Raw genomic sequence first — 12,550 nt, 5'->3', positions numbered from 1 at the left:
AACTATTATCTGACTATTGTAAGGGTTAGTATGAGCCTATAAAGATTCAACCAATAATTTAATAATATTTGTCATGATCAGGTTGTCTTTCTTGTATTTTCAAATAGCAAGGAAACTATGTATGAGTAGTAAGCAATTTTTGGAATGTATTGTTTTATGAAAAGCGCATAGTTTAGGTGTCTTTCATCTTTACCAAAAAAAATTATGAGTTTGGACTTAAAATTGCATTAGATTTGAAGTTCAAGTTGATGTCTTTTTTGAATTTGAAAGTTTTGAGATATTAATGAGAAAATTCAGAGGCTTTTATATAAGTATGAAATTCAATGTGGGTCATGGGTCTTTTTATTTTGTGAAATTAGAACTTTAAAATATTAAATTCAAGTTTTTTATTTTGTTTTTTATAATTTAGAGCATTGGTTTGTGGAAAAAGTCTTTGATCCCATCCCGCTCTAATGTTGCTAGCTCTGTTTCTTTTGAATTTGTTATGGTCACTATATAAAACTTATTTGAATGTTTTGGTGCTGGATATTTATTATTTATTTATTTTTACGCATTTACTTTTTATTGTTTGTTAGGAAGTGATGATGGATCGTTCCAAGTAAATTAAGCTATGTGTTGGATATTACTGAATTATGAGAATGCAATTTGACACGTTAATGTTATTTTTTTTATTTACTTTATATATGTATGTTAGGAATAGAAGGCAGAGTCATTCTTCGATTGGTCGAAGAGTAAACACATTGCCATTAAAGCGAGATGCATTAGATAATATCATTGGGGTGGGTGAAGATAAAAATTGCATATGAGAATTACGAATGAGTTTGAATACATTTGCCAATTTGTGTGAATTGCTAAATGTTCAGGGTGGGTTGGATGAAGATAGTCATATTAGCATAGACGAGCAAGTAGCTACTTTCTTAATCATATTAGTTCACCAAACCAAAAATCGTAGCGTACAAGTTAGGTTCTATAGGTTTGGTGAAACTATAAGTAAGTATTTTCACAAGGTATTGTGTTCGGTTTTACGTGTTCAAAGTATATTATTTGTAACGGCAAATCCTGTACTGGAAGATTGTGTGGATCCCAGATGAAAATGGTTTAAGGTAGGTCTTTTTTATAGCTCAATTTCTTGTTGGTCAAGTTTATCTGGTGTATAATAACTATTTTTTTAACATTTGATAGGATTGTCTAAGAGCATTAAATGGAACTTATATAGATGTCACTGTCTCGAAGAATGATAAATCTAGATATCGGACAAAGAAATCTAGAATATCCACCAATGTCTTAGGAATTTGCAATCGGAATATGAATTTCATCTATGTCCTTAGCGGTTGGGAAGGATCGACATCTGATTCAAGGGTACTTAGGAATGCAATTGATGTTGATGAAGCCGACACAATTGATGTTATAGAAAGTAGCCACGAGTGGACTCAATGGCGTAAGGACCTAGCAACCAAAATGTGAAAAATATGGAGAGGAGAACATGGCGCATAGAATTTTTATTTTTGCTAGTTTTATGATGTATGCAATTGTCATCGACTATTATTATATTTGAATTCATTTGAGTTTTTTCCCTTGTGGCATATGCATTTGCCAATTCAGTTTGATGACTTGTATTCTAATTAAAGATACAACTAGACAAGAATTTGTTTTAATGATTTCAAAAGATGTTAAACGTCTATAATATTATTGAAAATATTGAGGTATGTTGATATTGTGCTGGTAATTATTTATTTTAATAGTCCTACCCCATCCCAAGATGAAAGTAGTACTTTTCTACTATAAATGTATTATTAGGTATTAGTTTGCTATGAGTGATAGTTTGCTATAAATCTGTTAGTAATTTATTGAAAATTCTGCTATATTCGTGGTAGTAAATTTGTGTTCATTATCATAGTAATTCTTGTGTAATCTTGAAAATAATTCTACCATATGGTGCTCTTTTTTATTATTGTGCATATATATTATCCAGCAGCAAATGGGTATAGTAGACAGTTCTTAGCATTGGCTTCTTCTTCGATAGCTAATTCTACACACGGTATTTTTCATCGATGAGCCATGCGTTCCTCTTTCTCTCTGTTAAACTGAACCTAGCAAACACACTTGCAATAATTAAGACCAACAATAAAGAAGAAGAAGAACACCGCACAGAAGAAGATCGCACAGAGGACAGCACAGAATAACGAAGAAGGAAGAGGCCAACTAGAGAGAAGGGAGATTTTTTGGGGCTTGAGGTGAAGGGGAGAAACCCTCGATTCAATTCGGGGTCTTTGCCTCTCTCTGGTCTTTTTTTTTTTTAAAGAATGATTGAATTTTCAATTTAAATTAGAAAGATAAAATAATCATTTTAATTATGTAGTGTTTTTGTGTTTTATTAACCAAACATAATATTAAACACTATACTACTGTCATGTCTATTATATCCAAACATCATACATAAACATAAATATTTTATATCTATATCTCAAGTATCTATATCTTAATGTCTACGGGTTCGTTTGGAAAACACTAAAAAGCTACTTTTTTAATTTTTGACTTATAAAAAGTTACATTAATAGTGTTTGGTACAATTTTTTAGATAAGCTTTTAACTTTTTAAAAAGTTATTTAAGAGTTTTTGAAGAAGCTAAAAAATGTGACTTTTCATATTTTCAAAAACTATTTTATCACTTCTATTTAATGCACAACTTTAAAACAATGACTTCTATAATAACTTTCCAAACACAAAATAATTTATTTAAAAGTTGTTATTAATAAAAGTCCTTATATTTTAAGTTCTTTTTTCAAAAAAACTTATTTAAGAAATTTACCCAAACTAACCTATGTTAAGTACACACAAAAACTAAATGGAGCCTTATAGATTATGGCTACGTCGCAAAAACATGACATACACACAAAATACAATATAATACAAGATATACACACATATTAATTTTAATTTTTTTAGACAAAAGACATGTAATATATATAAAATATAAAAAAATAATTTAATTAACTTTTTTTAATTATATAAAACATCTTACGTAATTTGAGTGTCAAAAAAAGTATTTATATTTTTTTATTAAAATAAAATGTACATAGAATAAATGTGTATCACATAAATATCATATGTATCTGACTTATAAAGTATAAATATAATAACTCAACAAAATATTCATACTTCATAATATTATATTATTATGGACTTTATTTGAGTTGTTCTAAAAAAATTTAAAAATTTATATCTTCTCCAACTTTTTTGTTGTGCTTGAGAATTTATTATTACACAAAAAAATTCAATAATCAGCAGAATTTATTATTTTAATTAATATTGTTAATTATCAATCATATTTTTTGAATTGAATAATCTAATAACATATTTTTAACTCATATTTTAGATATTATTAACTAATTGTTGAATAAAAATTCTAAATTCTACCGATGTTCTAATATTTTTCTTGTAATTTAAAGTAGAATTATTAAGAAAAACGTTAGAAATTATATTTTTACTTTTTAAAAAGGATTTTTTTATCACATATAAAAGAATGTTTAAAAATAAAATAAATCATTTTAATATACATCAAAATATAAATTTGAAAAAGAATTAATTTACATTCAAAAGTAAATTATTTTTTGAAAAATTAATTTAAAAGAAGTCATCTTCCATAAGAAGAAAAAAGCCTCTTCCAAAAAAATCTATATAGTATTTATTTAGATGTTATTAAATTGATAAAAAATATATTTTTTAATGAAATTTTTTTAATATATTTAGTAAATTTTTAATAATAAAATAAAAGTATTAAAAAAATAAAAATATGTTTTTTGAGTGCCATATAAACAATCATGCTATCACAACTGAATTGTTTTTTTTGAACAAGAGAGCTCAACACAATAAAGTGGAACAACAAACAAATGGACACTACGACATGAACAAGTCAGACAAAATTTTTTTAATGTCATTTTCGACATAGCCATCAACAACAAAAAGGATCTAAACTACTCTATTCTCTAACACTGTTTAAAGATTTCTGAAATACCTCCTCTGCACTCCCTTCCTTGTTATTAAAAATCTGTCCGTTCCTCTCTAACCAAATGTTCTAAATAATCGTAAAGAAGCACATAATCCACTTGTTACGCTTTACCTTCATGTTAGTAACACCTGTCCAACTCTCAAAGTGTTCTTTTAATGAGCTCAGAATAATCCATGATCTCCTTAATTCAGATAGCCATTGACACCACGCCTGTCAAGTAAACTCACAGCCCAGGAACAAATGATGAATATATTCAACTTCTTTATTACACAAAACGTACATGTTATCACCTTGACTAATAATTCCCAATCTAAGCAGTCTTTCTTTAGTATTCACTCTTTCTATCAGAGTAAACTAAATAAATAACTTCACTCGTGGCGGCACCAAACCTTTCCATAAGGTTCTTGTGAAACTGTAGCTGGTTATGTCCTTCGAGAGAGATTCTGATTGTACTACCTGCACCAAAGAGTTAGTTGAAAATATACCTTCTTTGTCAAACTTCCAAAAAATTCCGTCCTGCTTATCATGTGCCAGCTTTACAGGTCTTAAAGTCTCATGCAATTGAACCACTAAATCCAACTCCCATTGGTATAAATCTCTCCTCCACTGAAAATTTTAGATTTACTCTAACCCATCCCAAAACCCACAATCCCCTATGACTGACCTTTTAACGGACCACTTTTTAACCAGACATCTTTCCAAAATCGAGTCATTCTTTCGTCACTCACCTCCATAGACAGCCCCGCAATCATCTTATCTTTCACAGCACTATCCTTGAACTGCAGTTGACAGATATTCTTCCATGGACCCCTCTAATAGGTAATGTTTGAGCTGATAACATCACACTGGGATTTAAAATATAGCAAGAGCACATAACCTTCTTCCATAATGGACATTCTTCTTTTGAAAAACGCCACCACCACTTAAATAGTAGTGCAGTATTTCTGACCACGGCATCACTATCCCCAATCCACCCAATTTTTTAGGGACTTGAACCACCTCCCACTTAACTAGCGCCAAACCATTCCTGCCTTCCTCCTTGCTCCACAGGAATCTTCTCTGTAGCGATATCAACTTTTTTGTCACTGCCTTTGGCATCTTATACATACTCAAGTAGTACACCGACAAGCTATTTAACACAGATTTAATAAGGACCATCTTACCCGTTTTATTGAGGACCTTTGCTTTCCACAAGCTGAACTTCTCCTCCACCTTGTCAATTATTGGTTTCCAGGTCCTGACCAGTCTTGGGTTCGCTCCTAAAGGAATGCCAAGATATCTGATTGGGAGGCAGGCCTCCTTGCACCCCAACAAGTTGCACATGTTGTACGTCCAATGCTGTTCACAGTTGATTGGGATTAAACTTGATTTATCAAAGTTAATGATTAACCCTGACATCACCTCAAAGCACCTTAGCAGCCTGGCATAGTTTCTGATGGTATCCTCTTCTGATGAACAGAACAATATAGTGTTATCTGCGAACTGGAGGTGTGACAGCTTTATATTGTCCTTACCAACTAACAACGACACAATATGTCTGTTCCTGACTGCCTTTCCTATCATTAAATAGTTTAGATGATGAGTCATTTACCAGGACATAAATACTGTATCAACACACTCTTTAACCCACTCCCTTTACCTTCCGCCAAAGCCCATTTTTGTAACAAAATATTTAATCCGACCCATCACAACTGAATTGTTATTTTCTTATTGAGTGATTAATTAATTAATGTTTGAATTGGTGGACTTTTCTTTTCTTTTGGTCTTTGGTTAGTAAAAAGAAAGGTGGATTGTATCGACGATCGACAAATTAAACATAAAAATTGGAGCCACACCAGACGAGACAGATAACGGGAAGCATTGATTGGTAGAAATGGAAACAAACCCTAATCACATGGTTCCACCCACACCGGCGGTTGATCCTCCGCCGCAGTCACTGCCGTCAAGCCAAAGCCATCCGCAGCCAATCTTCTCATTTCCAAGGAGGCCGACCCTAAGAGTGACTACTGAGTTCGACAGTGACAGTGCAATCTTCTTCCATAAAATTTCTTGCAAGTTGTTGGACACACTTGCCAAGTTCAAGTTCCAATTCCACAATAACAGCAAAGGTGAAATCTCCGAGCCTCAACTCAGCTTCGTGTCCAAGCACCTTAGTCTCCACTATGACCTCGAAGACCAGAATGCTCTTGTTAAGAGTTCCTTCGATGTTGGTCCCAGATTGCATGTCAAAGCTGCTCACGATGTCAAGGTCATCTCTCTCTCAATCTCAATCTGATTTCTCCATATTCCTCTTTGTTCTCACTTTTGTGCCCTAATTAAGGCTCAACAAGGAGAGGTTACAATGCTTGCAAACCTCGCTGATCCTGGCTATGCGCTTGAATTGTCCACTCCCGTTCCATCTGTTGGATTGGTATGATTTATTTATTTGCATATTTTTATTTATTTATTTTTGTATCAAGGTGAGTAATAAATAGCAGCTTTGACTTTTGCAGCCAAAAGCAACCCTTAGATTTCCTGTAGGTGAAGTTTCGCTACAGGAGAAGGAGACAGAGGAAGAGGAAGCCAAGAATTTGTTGTCAGTGAGTGGGATTCTCAAGGGTCAGTTTTTTGATGGAGTTGGCACTGCTCAGTATAAGGATGAAGAATTGAAATTGAGATATTGCTATAAGGTGATTTATTTGGTAGCAGCAGTGATGCTTTTCTTTTATTTATTTTTTTTGGTATTGTCCTTCTGTTGCTATTTCATCACCTTCCCAAACATTTTCTTGGGATATTGACTGTAATCTTCTTCTTGTGTTTTCTGTATACATTATTTGCCGTTTTATTTTGCCCCTCCTTGTTATTTGATGATTTGATCATTTGATGCTTTGTCTAACTTAGTGTTGAATGTTACAAATAAATGCAGGATGATGAAATGTCTTTTATTCCCACATTATCTGTCCCTTCAAATGCTCTGTCTTTTGCCTTTAAGCGTAGGCTTACTCCTTCCGACAAGTTAAGGTTAGAACAGCCTCTTAAGACTCCACCATATATATGTCCACTGTTCTCTCCCTCACTCATTGATGTCAAAGTGTTTTTAAACAATAATAATGCTAATGGTGGTATTACTAGTTTACAGTCATTGCCATACGACCTGTTCTTGACTAGCATGCTTATTTTCTTTGATCTATACCATACCAAGGGATAAAATTTTGGCAACATCGGGAGGCAAAAGATGTTATTTGTTTAGGGTTTTGAATATTGATTGTGTTCATTTTTCAAGTATTCACATGCTACTGAATAACGAAACTGGAGTGGTGGCACTTGAATGTTGATATAATACATCATAACCCATTGAATAATATAAATTTATTGGAAAGACAATTTTATATTGGTTGTCAATTGCGCAACATACCATTCAACTTTATTTTTTTTTTTTCAAAATAAATTAAATTGTAAGAGTTAGGACCATTGATGTTCTGATTTGCAACAATGTACAATATAGGCATAGTTTCAATGATGTAGCTGCTTGGATGTTCAATGAGATTCATTAGGTTGTAAAACGCTAAGAGAATGAATTTAATGTTCTGCATACATGAGAATATTGCATTAGATGAATGGAAAAAAAAGTATACTAGGGGATTGGAAAGTGTTGCTCATTTGAATTATACTTTGTATGAATTTAATGCTCTGCATATATGAGAATATTGCATTAGATGAATGCAAAAAAAGGTATACTAAGGATTGGGAAGCGTTGCTCATTTGAATTATACTTTGTATATTCTAACTTCTTGTACTGTGGTCTGTTGTCCAGTTGTCCTCCACTATTATTCTTCTCTTATTTTAAATAAATTGTTTTTCTTTTTATAGAAAATATGGTATAAATATTCTTTTAGATGGTTTTTGGTCATATATGAAGAACATTTGCTGAAGATTTCGTAAAGAGAGTAAAAAAGATAGAGGATCGCCAACAGTTAGAAGCACAGGGAGCGCAAGTAAAATATAGGCAAAAGTGTAAAACCATTGGAAAGGTCTTAGGATTAACTGTTTTGTTTGTAGACATGATTTACAACAGAACAATAGAATGGCGTTTGATCGATAAACAAAAAAAAACTTTTATGATTTCTTTGCTGTTGTTGCATCCTTCCTGGCAGTAATCTGAATGGTTTTGAAATTTGGCTTTTAAAATGTTTGGGAAGTAATTTTGAGTTAGTTAGCATGATGCAACCTTATTACCTTATTTTAAATATTCAGCATGAGATTGTGGAATAAATACTTATCTATGCTATTAAAGACTGTAAGGGGAAAATATGAGCTTGCTACTGGGCATGATTCAGTATTCAGGTTGACTGATTGAATACTCCCTCAATTTTCTTTTTGTTTTTTTCCCCCCTTGGGGTACAAGTTGTATTGTAAGTTGTCCTGAAATCACAGCCATTGTTAAACTTAGAACAAGATAACTGAAAAAAATTCTGCTATAAAATATGCAATATATTACCAACTTTGTATATGAAAAGTTAAAAGTCTTCCTATGCTAATGTGGCTTTTATTTTAAATACTTTATGTATAGTTATTGGTACAATTGTGATTCCAACTATTGGAGTGCTGTCTACAAGCGCACCTATGGTAAAGACTTCAAATTCAAAACTGGTTATGATTCAGAGGTTCGTCTTGGCTGGGCATCTCTTTGGGTATGTTTCTCATCTTGCAATTATTGAACTCATGCTTGATATCCTTAATAGTATATTCTCTCTGTGTGTGTGTTACTGTGTTGCAAGTGATATGCATTATTTTCACATAATAAAATGTTAAAATACTGGGTTAAATAAGTTTGTTGTCCGTGAAAATTTTTTTAATTGTGTTTGTAAAATTGTGTTTTGGTCCTGAAAAAATGTTATGGTGTAAGCAGTCATATGTATAAGCAAACAGAAATGGAAAAAAATATTATAAAATACTAATAACATTCAAGTAAGAAGGCAATTCAAAAGTGCAGCTGTAAAACATGAAGTGGTGTGTGCAATTAGAGCAAATGGACAGCCACATAAGTACATAGCGGTATGGATGGTCTTAAGTGCCTGTACTATGTATAGTGACTTGATTCGTTCCATTCAGGTCGGAGATGAAGGTGGGAAAGCCAAAGCAGCCCCCATGAAGATGAAAGTTCAATTCATGCTTCAAGTGCCACAAGACGACATAAAATCTTCAGTTTTAATGTTTCGGGTTAAGAAGAGATGGGATATTTAATAGTTTGCTGATGTATTTCTATTCATCTCATGGAAAAGAAAAAAAAGAAAGGTACTTGTTATTGATAACTCCATGGTGTCGACGTGTCGTTGTACCTTGACACATCATCATGAAAAAGTGAGATTGATCAACTATTTTGACTGGTTTATGTGAAGACCAGAGTTTTCAACTGTACACATTTTGTAAAATAATGTTCTGATTTGTAATTTTCAAGCTTAATATTCTCAGATGGAGACGATGCTGAAATTAGTTATTAATTTTTTGGTTTTTTACGGTATTTTCTAACTGTCAACGACTAATTCGTAATTTATTATGCTACTGGTGGAAAGCCTTGCTACTGTTGCACATGTAGATTTGCAAGTTCGTGATCCGATTAAAAAAAAGGAAAAAAAACCTTTCTTCATACGTGTAGAGGGTCCAGAAAACTATAAGTGTCACCATCTTTTTTACTTGGTCTTTACAATTGAGTTATATTCTAGCCCTGTTAGATACAGGGCTAAGTCTGAAATTCAGATGAACATGAGATTTTCAACAAAATAAGTAGCCTTCGGATTTTGAGCAATTTGGGCTTGGAAGGAACGTGACTGATGAGTTCATCCAATGTGACTACACTTGAGAGGGCTTATTCCCCATGGAAATGAAACATGGAGAAGTTTTCTTACAAAATGTTCATCCCCCTTTGTGTAAATTTGTCAAATAGATTTATCTTTTTATGCATTATGATATAATTTAGTCTTTTCTGTCCATAATATGGTATCTATCATTTCACTGCCATCGTGTATTATGATTAATTTATTGCTACTTTATTAGTCTAACATTTTAAAGTTTTTTTCATATCCAATACGAGAATCAAACCTTCGGGTTAAAGTATTTGAACTTTCTTCGTATCATCTTTATTCTATGAAAATGATTGAAATATATTATTTTAGAGGACATTAAACACTTTATTGCAAATCTATATATTCTAATTTCTAACGCAATCTTAGGATATGTTAAAAAAAAAGGTAAAATAAGAATTTTATTTTATGTTTTTCTCGGAAAGTAGCTCGAATCAAGCCCTTATTCTTTCGATTAACCAAAAAAAAGAAGGAAAGGTGGATCCCACTCCGTCCGTGCGAAGCGCTGAAATCCGAAGCTCTTACAGTGAGAAGGAAAAGGTGTAGAGATAATTGAATTGTATTGTATCGTGAAGAAAAAAGGAAGGGAGGGAGGGAGAAATTGGGAGAAGAGATGAACGCAATTATGTCTCTAAGTCCTTCCACCAATACCATCATCACTTCCTCTTATCTCTCCCCACATTGCTATTATTCCTACAAACCCAAGCCAAACCCTAATTTTAATTTCAATGCCTTCTTTTACTTCTCTCTCTCTCACCACCACAGCCGCCTCGCTCACTGGAACACCGCCGCTCCCAAACCATTTCCTTCTAGACGGACGGTATCTCTCTCTCTCTCTCTCTGAACTCCTTGGTTTTTGAATTTTATTCCAATTGCTTAATTATGTTCTGAACAGTTTTAGAATGATAATTCCATGTACGTATTCAAAGCTGCTACCTAGAGTATTGCCTAATAAGATATAACAGTGAAGTCTAGCGTTATCATATTTTATGTAATGGAAAAGTATGCTTTCGTTTGGGTAGTGTGTGTAGGATTGGTTTGTGGATCTTGCATCAGCAGGCAGTTATTTTTTCACGAATTTTTACTACCAGGGACTCTGTTTTTGTGTACTGGTATAGTGGCTTTATGGACACATGAAGAGGGATCAAGAGCCAGGTTACGAATTCGATGACGTGTTAGGGTTATATGGTTCTGACGATGAACTAGGCAAACAAATTCCCACTCAGGCTCAATCCGTTGTCGAAGGATCAGGGTCAGTTATGGTATCTGAGTTCAAGCCTGTTCCTGATGTTGATTATCTCCAGGTTTGTAACCATTCAGCTGCAAAACTTGTATAAATTTTACTGATCCTCTAATGTTTGTATTGACACATCATTGAATTGGTCGTCAATAAAAAAGTTAATGAGTTTCTAAGTAGTCGGAATTCGGAAACGTATTATTGGGTCAATACTCTAAGGAGGTGTTATATTGGCATTGGATAGAAATTAAATACTTGAATTTTTCTGTAGTTATAACCAAGTCTTTTTTGCTATCATTATTTTTAATAAATAGTATATGTTCTTTAATGAAGTAGTATTACAGGCACTTTTTAATTATTTTTTTTACATGGCTAAAAATAATCTTAATCTAGTTATTATTGTAACCTGAAAATAACATGAGTTGTCTTCTTGATAGTAAGTTACACAATATCATTAAATAAAGTTTGATATTTTACAGGAGTTACTGGCCATTCAACAGCAAGGACCTAGAGCTATTGGCTTTTTTGGAACACGGAACATGGGATTCATGCACCAGGAATTAATTGAGATTCTTAGCTATGCTATGGTTATAACGGTAAGATGTTGTAACTTGTATCATCAATCAAGATTATCTTAAAATATTGTAGATAACACTATTCTGATTAGGATTTCTCAGTATTCATTCCTGTGTCTTTGTCTAACAACTGCTTGTGCCTTTGTTTATGTAAAATTTTTTGCTTGCAGAAAAATCACATATTTACATCTGGAGCATCTGGGACTAATGCAGCTGTTATTCGAGGTGCTTTACGGGCTGAGAAACCAGAGTTGCTTACAGTTATATTGCCTCAAAGTTTAAGCAAACAGCCTCCTGAGAGTCAGGAGCTGTTGTCAAAAGTAAGGTTTAAGTTTGAAGTGTTTGTGCACCCTCTTTCAGATGAAATGAAAGTTCTGTGTGTTTATACTCCTTTTTATAATATGCTCTACTTAATTATTTCAACTAAAGATAGTTTATTTGTAGAACATTAGTCCTCTTTGTAGTTGTTTATGACGTATTTATCCTCAGTTAAGAAAAGATATGATATCCTTTGTGTGTTTATCTATTGTTATATCTATATATATTTATATAATTACCAAATGTAAAGAATAGTGTAAACTTTATTCCCTTGTATGGAGTGCATGTGTTTGGTAAGTCCAGGGGTTGTGCTGAGGGGATTTTTATCGTTTTATCTTGATCACTTCCTTGATGCTGAGTGAGATTAGGAACTGGATTATTCTTCTTTTGAAGGCTGTTAACTAGATTTTTCATTTCTATGTATATTCCCCTGTCTTTTAGTGTCAATTATATACTTTACCTCTTTGAATTTAGAGGTTATAAGTTGGAATCTCTGCCCACAGTTAGAATATCTTTTGCTATTTTTTTTGCTTTTATTGGAATATGTTCATCTTTATTTCTTTTAACACAT

General features: G+C 32.8%; 3 protein-coding genes across 3 annotated transcripts in view; 2 read left to right on the top strand and 1 right to left on the bottom strand.

Moving 5' to 3' along the window:
• Nucleotides 1-4,861: 4,861 nt before the first annotated feature.
• Nucleotides 4,862-5,596, bottom strand: LOC107471702 (uncharacterized). Its single transcript, XM_016091192.1, has one exon. It carries the CDS (start codon nucleotides 5,594-5,596, stop codon nucleotides 4,862-4,864), a length of 735 nt encoding a protein of 244 aa, XP_015946678.1.
• Nucleotides 5,597-5,778: 182 nt separating this feature from the next.
• Nucleotides 5,779-9,500, top strand: LOC107470496 (outer envelope pore protein 37, chloroplastic). The gene is made up of 6 exons (XM_016089900.3): nucleotides 5,779-6,257; nucleotides 6,330-6,419; nucleotides 6,502-6,678; nucleotides 6,915-7,009; nucleotides 8,559-8,679; nucleotides 9,101-9,500. Exons 1-6 carry the CDS (start codon nucleotides 5,883-5,885, stop codon nucleotides 9,230-9,232), a joined length of 990 nt encoding a protein of 329 aa, XP_015945386.1. The 5' UTR covers nucleotides 5,779-5,882; the 3' UTR covers nucleotides 9,233-9,500.
• An 809-nt stretch (nucleotides 9,501-10,309) lies between these two features.
• Nucleotides 10,310-12,550, top strand: part of LOC107470506 (uncharacterized) — a 3,367-nt gene continuing 1,126 nt past the window's right edge. Inside the window, exons 1-4 of the mRNA XM_016089911.3 lie at nucleotides 10,310-10,669; nucleotides 10,968-11,153; nucleotides 11,566-11,682; nucleotides 11,832-11,981. Of these exons, the coding sequence (XP_015945397.1) occupies nucleotides 10,463-10,669; nucleotides 10,968-11,153; nucleotides 11,566-11,682; nucleotides 11,832-11,981 (660 nt within the window). The 5' untranslated portion in view covers nucleotides 10,310-10,462. The remainder of the gene's footprint in view (nucleotides 10,670-10,967; nucleotides 11,154-11,565; nucleotides 11,683-11,831; nucleotides 11,982-12,550) is intronic.

This window comes from Arachis duranensis, chromosome 1, assembly GCF_000817695.3.
Source record: "Arachis duranensis cultivar V14167 chromosome 1, aradu.V14167.gnm2.J7QH, whole genome shotgun sequence".
NCBI lineage: Eukaryota > Viridiplantae > Streptophyta > Magnoliopsida > Fabales > Fabaceae > Arachis > Arachis duranensis.
The sequence above is the reverse complement of the archived record's forward strand: the minus strand, read 5'-3'. Positions and strand labels throughout refer to the sequence as shown.

Excerpts from the sequence above, each read along its gene's own strand:
- LOC107471702 (XM_016091192.1), bottom strand. The coding sequence starts at position 5,596 with ATGACTCATCATCTAAACTATTTAATGATAGGAAAGGCAGTCAGGAAC.
- LOC107470496 (XM_016089900.3), top strand. The coding sequence starts at position 5,883 with ATGGAAACAAACCCTAATCACATGGTTCCACCCACACCGGCGGTTGAT. Across the intron at positions 6,258-6,329 it reads AAGCTGCTCACGATGTCAAG|GCTCAACAAGGAGAGGTTAC; the intron begins GTCATCTCTCTC and ends GCCCTAATTAAG. Across the intron at positions 7,010-8,558 it reads ACTCCTTCCGACAAGTTAAG|TTATTGGTACAATTGTGATT; the intron begins GTTAGAACAGCC and ends CTTTATGTATAG.